This window comes from Oncorhynchus nerka, unplaced genomic scaffold, assembly GCF_034236695.1.
Source record: "Oncorhynchus nerka isolate Pitt River unplaced genomic scaffold, Oner_Uvic_2.0 unplaced_scaffold_2153, whole genome shotgun sequence".
Lineage (NCBI taxonomy): Eukaryota > Metazoa > Chordata > Actinopteri > Salmoniformes > Salmonidae > Oncorhynchus > Oncorhynchus nerka.
The window spans coordinates 32,138-40,194 of NW_027039158.1; the positions used below are offsets into that span (position 1 = coordinate 32,138).

General features: G+C 47.7%; 1 protein-coding gene across 1 annotated transcript in view; it reads left to right on the forward strand.

Annotated features, from left to right (window-relative positions):
- The window catches only part of LOC135567320 (ryanodine receptor 2-like), a gene marked incomplete at its 3' end in the record, with an annotated part of 12,558 nt that extends 5,577 nt beyond the window's left edge, over positions 1–6,981 (forward strand). Inside the window, exons 2-4 of the mRNA XM_065014744.1 lie at positions 3,147–3,221; positions 3,722–3,800; positions 6,869–6,981. Coding sequence (XP_064870816.1) covers positions 3,147–3,221; positions 3,722–3,800; positions 6,869–6,981 — 267 coding nt within the window. The remainder of the gene's footprint in view (positions 1–3,146; positions 3,222–3,721; positions 3,801–6,868) is intronic.
- Between the last annotated feature and the right edge of the window lie 1,076 nt (positions 6,982–8,057).

Here is an 8,057-nt window from a genome sequence, read left to right on the forward strand (position 1 = left end):
TTATGGGATATTGTGATGTCATTATGGGATATTGCGTGTAAATTGCTGAGGGAAAACCAAAATTTATCCATTTGAGAATAAGGCTGTTACGTAACAAAATGTGGAACAAGTCAAGGAGTCTGAATACTTTCCAAAGGCCCTGTAGGTAGGAGGAAATATAGGTATAGATAAAGGCCCTGTAGGTAGGAGGAAATATAGGTATAGATAAAGGCCCTGTAGGTAGAGGAAGTTTTGGTAGCTATTTAAAGGCCCAGTAGGTAGGAGGAAATATAGGTATAGATAAAGGCCCTGTAGGTAGGAGGAAATATAGGTATAGATAAAGGCCCTGTAGGTAGGAGGAAATATAGGTATAGATAAAGGCCCTGTTTTTTAGGTCAAGAGGAAATATGAGGTATAGATAAAGGCCCTGTAGGTAGGATGTCAAATATAGGTATAGATAAAGGCCCTGTAGGTAGGATGGAAATATAGGTATAGATGTAAATTAGGTAGGAGGAAATATTTAATCCATTTGAGATAAAGGCCCTGTTAGGTAACAAAAGGAGGAAAATATAGGTATAGATAAAGGCCCTGTAGGTAGGAGGAAATATAGGTATAGATAAAGGCACTGTAGGTAGGAGGAAATATAGGTATAGATAAAGGCCCTGTAGGTAGGAGGAAATATAGGTATAGATAAAGGCCCTGTAGGTAGGAGGAAATATAGGTATAGATAAAGGCCCTGTAGGTAGGAGGAAATATAGGTATAGATAAAGGCCCTGTAGGTAGGAGGAAATATAGGTATAGATAAAGGCCCTGTAGGTAGGAGGAAATATAGGTATAGATAAAGGCCCTGTAGGTAGGAGGAAATATAGGTATAGATAAAGGCCCTGTAGGTAAGAGGAAATATAGGTATAGATAAAGGCCCTGTAGGTAGGAGGAAATATAGGTATAGATAAAGGCCCTGTAGGTAAGTGACAAGGCAACAGGATAGATAATCAACAGTAGCAGCAGCGTATGTGATGAGTCAAAAATAGTTATTTTAGCAATTTTGTAAACTTTTTAAGCAGTCTCATTACTTTTTTGAGTAGAAGCTGTTTCAGCGTCCTGAAGAGGCGTTGTCGTTCCCTCGTCACGACTGTGTTGGTGTGTTTGGACCACGGTTGGTTCTTAGCAACGTGGACAGAGGAATGGTTGGTTCTTAGCCACGTGGACAGAGGAATGGTTGGTTCTTAGCCACGTGGACAGAGGAATGGTTGGTTCTTAGCCATGTGAACAGAGGAATGGTTGGTTCTTAGCCATGTGAACAGAGGAATGGTTGGTTCTTAGCCATGTGAACAGAGGAATGGTTGGTTCTTAGCCACGTGGACAGAGGAATGGTTGGTTCTTAGCCATGTGAACAGAGGAATGGTTGGTTCTTAGCCATGTGGACAGAGGAATGGTTGGTTCTTAGCCATGTGGACAGAGGAATGGTTGGTTCTTAGCAACGTGGACAGAGGAATGGTTGGTTCTTAGCAATGAGGACAGAGGAATGGTTGGTTCTTAGCCAGGTGGACAGAGGAATGGTTGGTTCTTAGCCACGTGGACAGAGGAATGGTTGGTTCTTAGCCATGTGGACAGAGGAATGGTTGGTTCTTAGCAATGAGGACAGAGGAATGGTTGGTTCTTAGCCATGTGGACAGAGGAATGGTTGGTTCTTAGCCATGTGGACAGAGGAATGGTTGGTTCTTAGCCATGTGGACAGAGGAATGGTTGGTTCTTAGCCACGTGGACAGAGGAATGGTTGGTTCTTAGCCACGTGGACAGAGGAATGGTTGGTTCTTAGCAATGTGGACAGAGGAACTTGAAGCTCCACTCGATGTGAACGAGGGCGTGTTCTTTGGAGACCGCGATCAGCTCCTTTGTCTGGCTGACATTAAGGGAGTGGTTGTCCTGGCAACACACTGCTGCAGAGATGGTTGTCCTTCAGGAAGAATCTCCCATATCCGTAGAGGAACTCTGGGGCTCCTTCAGAGTGACCTTCGGGTTCTTGGTCACTTCCCTGACCATGGCCCTTCTCCCATGATTTCCTGGCACCACACTGCCAGGTCTCTTACCTCCTCCCTATAGACTGTCTCATCGTCGGTGGTGATCAGGTCACCACCATCGTGTCATCGGCAAACTTGATGATGTTGTTGGAGTCGTGCGCGGCCACGCAGTCGTGGGTGAACAGGAAGTACAGGAGGGGACTGAGCACGCACCCCTGAGGGACCCCTGTGTTGAGAGTCAGCATAGCGGATGTGTTGTTGCCTACCCTCACCACCTGGTGGCGGCCCGTCAGGAAGTCCAGGATCCAGTTGAAGAGGGAGGTGTTTCATTCCCATGATCCTTAGCTTAGTGATGAGCTTGGAGGGCACTATATTGTGTTAAACGCTGAGATGTAGTATATGAACGCTGAGCTGTAGTGTGGAGAGCAATTGAGATTGCGTCATCTGTGGATCTGTTTTGGCAGTATGTGAATTGGAGTGGGGTCCAGGATGTCTGGGATGATGGTGTTGATGTGAGCCACGACCAGCCTTTCAAAATATTTAATGGCTACAGATGTGAGTGCAATAGTCATTTAGACAGGTTACTTTGGCATTCTGCCTGAAACATGTAGATATTACAGACTGGGTCAGGGAGAGGTTGAAAATGTCAGTGAAGACACGTGCCAACTGGTCAGCACATGCTACAGTAAGTCCTGGTAATCCGTCTGGTCCTGCAGCCTTGTGAATGTTAACCTGTTTTAAAGGTCTCACTCACATCGGCTACGGAGAGTGTGATCACGCAGTCGTCCAGAACAGCTGGTGTTCTCACGCATGCTTCAGTATTGCTTGCCTCGAAGCGAGCATAGAAGGCATTTAGCTCGTCCGGTGGACTCGTCTCACTGGGCAACTCTCGGCTGGGTTTCCCTTTTGTAATTCATTATAGTTTGCAAGCCCTGACAAGTGTCAGAGCCGGTGTAGTATTATTCGATCTCAGTCCTGTATAGTAACAGTATTGTACGTGTAAAGTAGTTCCTGAATGTGTCTCTTGTCCCTCTGTCTCTGTCCTGTAGACGGCCCAGGGAGGGGGCCACCGTACCTTATTGTATGATTAGATCTCAGTCCTGTATAGTAACATGTGTCTCTTGTCTCTCTGTCTCTGTTCTGTAGACGGCCCAGGGAGGGGGCCACCGCACCTTACTGTACGGACACGCTGTTCTGCTACGACACTCCTACAGCGGCATGGTGAGTCCCTCTGCAGTCTGTCCGGAGACCCAAATACAGGAAATAACATGTACTTGAATCAGTGTCACGATCTTCCATTCCAGGTTTGTGCTCTGTGATGTCAGTCAGTTGTGGTTTGTCATCATCTTTGTTGTGGTTTGTCATCATCTTTGTTGTGGTTGTCACCATCTTTGTTGTGGTTGTCATCATCTTTGTTGTGGTTGTCATCATCTTTGTTGTGGTTGTCATCTTTGTTGTGGTTGTCATCATCTTTGTTGTGGTTGTCATCATCTTTGTTGTGGTTGTCATCATCTTTGTTGTGGTTGTCACCATCTTTGTTGTGGTTGTCATCATCTTTGTTGTGGTTGTCATCTTTGTTTGGTTGTTGTCTTTGTTTTATGTATTTTCTAGTGATACACGAGTTGCTGAGCCAGTCAGACAAGGCAATAGGAGACTGGTTTCTACCATGTTGTGTCTGGTTGTGTTGATGGATAATTGGCTTCTTTTGTTTCTCTGTCTAGTACCTCTGTTGCCTAGGTACCTCCCGATCCTCAACCGACAAACTGGCGTTTGATGTTGGACTGCAGGAAGACACAACAGGTAGGTCTCTTTCTCTTCTTCTTTCCCAACAGCCATAGTATAGCTAGTACAGTCAGATGAGACAGCATTACCAAGCCATGTTGTAGTGTTATGTTGCCATGCAAGCTTCAGAGAGAGAGATGTTTCTGATGCTGGGTTTTATGAGTTCCCATAGTAAGACTGTTGTGATGCTGTGTGGGTGTGGACGTTTACTATGTTGTGTGTCGGTGTGTGTGCCATGCTGACTGTGGTTACTAGACCCCAGACCCTGCTGGAGGTTCCTAGACCCCAGACCCTGCTGGAGGTTACTAGACCCCAGACCCTGCTGGAGGTTACTAGACCCCAGACCCTGCTGGAGGTTCCTAGACCCCAGACCCTGCTGGAGGTTACTAGACCCCAGACCCTGCTGGAGGCTACTAGACTCCAGGCCCTACTGGAGGCTACTAGACTCCAGACCCTGCTGGAGGCCACTAGACTCCAGCCCCTGCTTGAGGCTACTAGACCCCAGACCCTGCTGGAGGTTACTAGACCCCAGACCCTGCTGGAGGCTACTAGACTCCAGGCCCTGCTGGAGGCTACTAGACTCCAGACCCTGCTGGAGGCTACTAGACTCCAGACCCTGCTGGAGGCTACTAGACCCCAGACCCTGCTGGAGGCTACTAGACTCCAGACCCTGCTGGAGGCTACTAGACTCCAGACCCTGGTGGAGGCTACTAGACTCCAGACCCTGCTGGAGGCTACTAGACTCCAGACCCTCAGTGGTGCTGCCTGTGGTTACTAGGTTCCTGTCTGTCCTGCAACAACCTGGCTGCTACATGAAATATCTCAGAAACTCAATCTACACACAATACCCCATAATGACATCACAATTCCCCATAATGACATCACAATACCCCATAATGACATCACAATACCCCATAATGACATCACAATACCCCGTAATGACGGAGCAGAAACAGGTTTTAAAAATGTGTGTAAGTTTATAATAAAACCCCTGAAATATCACATTTAAATAAGTATTCAGACCCTTTACTCAGTACTTTGTTGAAGCACCTTTGGCAGTGATTACAGCCTTGTGTCTTCTTGGGTATGACGCTACAAGCTTGGCACACCTGTATTTGGGGAGTTTCTCGCATTCTTCTCTGCAGATCCTCTCAAGTTCTGTCAGGTTGGATGGGGAGCATTGCTTCACAGCTATTCTCAGGTCTCTCTAGAGATGTTAGATCTGGTTCAAGTCCGTACTCTGGCCGGGCCACTCAAGGACATTCAGAGACTTGTCCTAAAACCACTCCTGTGTTGTCCTGTTGGAAGGTGAACCTTCCCCCCCAGTCTGAGGTCCAGTCTGAGGTCCAGTCTGAGGTCCAGTCTGAGGTCCAGTCTAAGGTCCAGTCTGAGGTCCAGTCTGAGGTCCAGTCTGAGGTCCAGTCTGAGGTCCAGTCTGAGGTCCAGTCTGAGGTCCAGTCTGAGGTCCTGAGTGTTCTGGAGCAGGTTTTCATCAAGGACCTCTCTGTACTTTGCTCCGTTCATCTTTCCCTCGATCCTAACTAGTCTTCCTGCCACTGAAAAACAATCCCACAGCATAATGCTGTTACCACCGTGCCAAGTTTCCTCCAGACGTGACGCTTGGCATTCAGTCCAAAGAGTTCAATCTTGGTTTCATCAGACCAGAGACACTTGTTTCTCATGGTCTGAGACTCTTTAGGTGACTTTTGGCAAACTCCAAGCTGGCTGTCATGTTCCTTTTACTGAGGAGTGGCTTCCGTCTGGCCACGCTACCATAAATGTCTGATTGGTGGAGTGCTACAGAGATGGTTGTCCTTATGGAATTTTCTCCCATCTCCACACAGGAACTCTGGAGCTCTGTCAGAGTGGCCATTGGGTTCTTGGTTACCTCTCTGGTCAAGGCCCTTCTCCCCGATTGCTCAGTTTAGCCAGGCAGACAGATCTAGGAAGAGTCTTGGCGGTTCCAAACTTCTTCCATTTAAGAATGATGGAGGCCACTGTGTTCTTTTTTGGTACCCCGGATCTGTGCCTCGATACAATCATATCTCGGAGCTCTACGGACAATTCCTTCGACCTAGTGGCTTGGTTTTTGCTCTGACATTCACTGTCAACTGTTGGACCTTAATATAGACAGCTGTGTCTTTCCAAATCATATCCAATCAATTGAATTCACCACAGGTGGCCTCAGATGAAGTTGTAGACACAGGATGCATTTGAGCTCAATTTCAAGTCTCATAGCAAAGGGTCTGAATACTTTTGTAAATAAGGTATTTCTGTTTTTTTATACATACAATTTCTAAAAACATGTTTTTGTAATTATGATGTATTGAGGATTTAAACAAAAATCATTTTGAGAATAAGGCTGTAAAGTAACAAAATGTGGAAAAGTCAAGGGGTCTGAATACTTTCCGAATGCACTGTATATAGATAGGGAGGGAGAGAGAGCGAGAGGCTCAGAGAGTGAGAGGCTCAGAGAGCGAGAGGCTCAGAGAGCGAGAGGCTCAGAGACAGAGAGGCTCAGAGACAGAGAGGCTCAGAGACAGAGACAGAGACAGACAGAGAGGCTCAGAGACAGAGCGGCTCAGAGATAGAGGCTCAGAGACAGAGAGGCTCAGAGACAGAGACCGCGGCTCAGAGATAGACTCAGAGACAGAGACAGAGGCTCAGAAACAGACAGAGAGGCTCAAGGACAGAGGCTCAGAGAGAGAGAGGCTCAGAGACAGAGAGGCTCAGAGACAGAGAGGCTCAGAGACAGAGCGGCTCAGAGACAGACAGAGCGGCTCAGAGACAGAGGCTCAGAGACAGAGACAGAGAGACAGAGGCAGACAGAGAGGCTCAGAGACAGAGAGACTCAGAGACAGAGAGGCTCAGAGACAGAGAGACTCAGAGACAGAGAGATAGACTCAGAGAAAGAGAGAGAGACTCAGAGAGAGAGAGTCTCAGCCATATCCTCCTGTCTCGTCTCTGACAGGAGAAGCATGTTGGTGGACCATCCACCCTGCCTCCAAGCAGAGGTCAGAGGTCAGAGAAGGTTACTGTGATGTCACCATAGTCTCAGCCATATCCTCCTGTCTTGTCTCTGACAGGAGAAGCTTGTTGGTGGACCATCCACCCTGCCTCCAAGCAGAGGTCAGAGGGAGAGAAGGTCCGAGTCGGGGATGACCTCATCCTAGTTAGCGTGTCATCAGAACGGTACCTGGTGAGTCTCTGATACCCTTTTCACACTGTCACACTGACAACAACCAAACCGTGTTGCCTTGGAGATTTCATTTTTGCTTAGTCCTTTTTTAGCAATTATGACAGATCATGCTAGCTCAGTTCACCTTTGGTTTGTCTCAGTTCAATCTGGCGAGTGTGAGAAGGCAACACGGAGCAGGTGTGATCTGTCTATAGAGTGGACCAGTGTATTACACAGAATGTTTCTCATCATCTGGACAGTACATTTAATATAGTACACAGGTCCACTTCACCAGAAAAACAGTACATTTAATGTAATACACAGGTCTACACCACCATATCCCTCCTACCATACCACTCCACCATAACCCTCCTATCATACCACTCCACCCTAATCCTCCTACCATACCACTCCACCATAACCCTCCTATCATACCACTCCACCCTAATCCTCCTACCATACCACTCCACCATAACCCTCCTATCATACCACTCCACCCTAACCCTCCTATCATACCACTCCACCCTAACCCTCCTATCATACCACTCCACCCTAACCCTCCTGTCATACCACTCCACCCTAACCCTCCTATCATACCACTCCACCCTAACCCTCCTATCATACCACTCCACCCTAACCCTCCTATCATACCACTCCACCCTAACCCTCCTATCATACCACTCCACCCTAACCCTCCTATCATACCACTCCACCCTAACCCTCCTGTCATACCACTCCACCCTAACCCTCCTATCATACCACTCCACCCTAACCCTCCTGCCATACCACTCCACCCTAACCCTCCTATCATACCACTCCACCCTAACCCTCCTGTTATACCACTCCACCCTAACCCTCCTATCATACCACTCCACCCTAACCCTCCTATCATACCACTCCACCCTAACCCTCCTATCATACCACTCCACCCTAACCCTCCTGCCATACCACTCCACCCTAACCCTCCTATCATACCACTCCACCCTAACCCTAACCCTCCTATCATACCACTCCACCCTAACCCTCCTATCATACCACTCCTCCCTAACCCTCCTGCCATACCACTCCACCCTAACCCTCCTATAATACCACTCCAC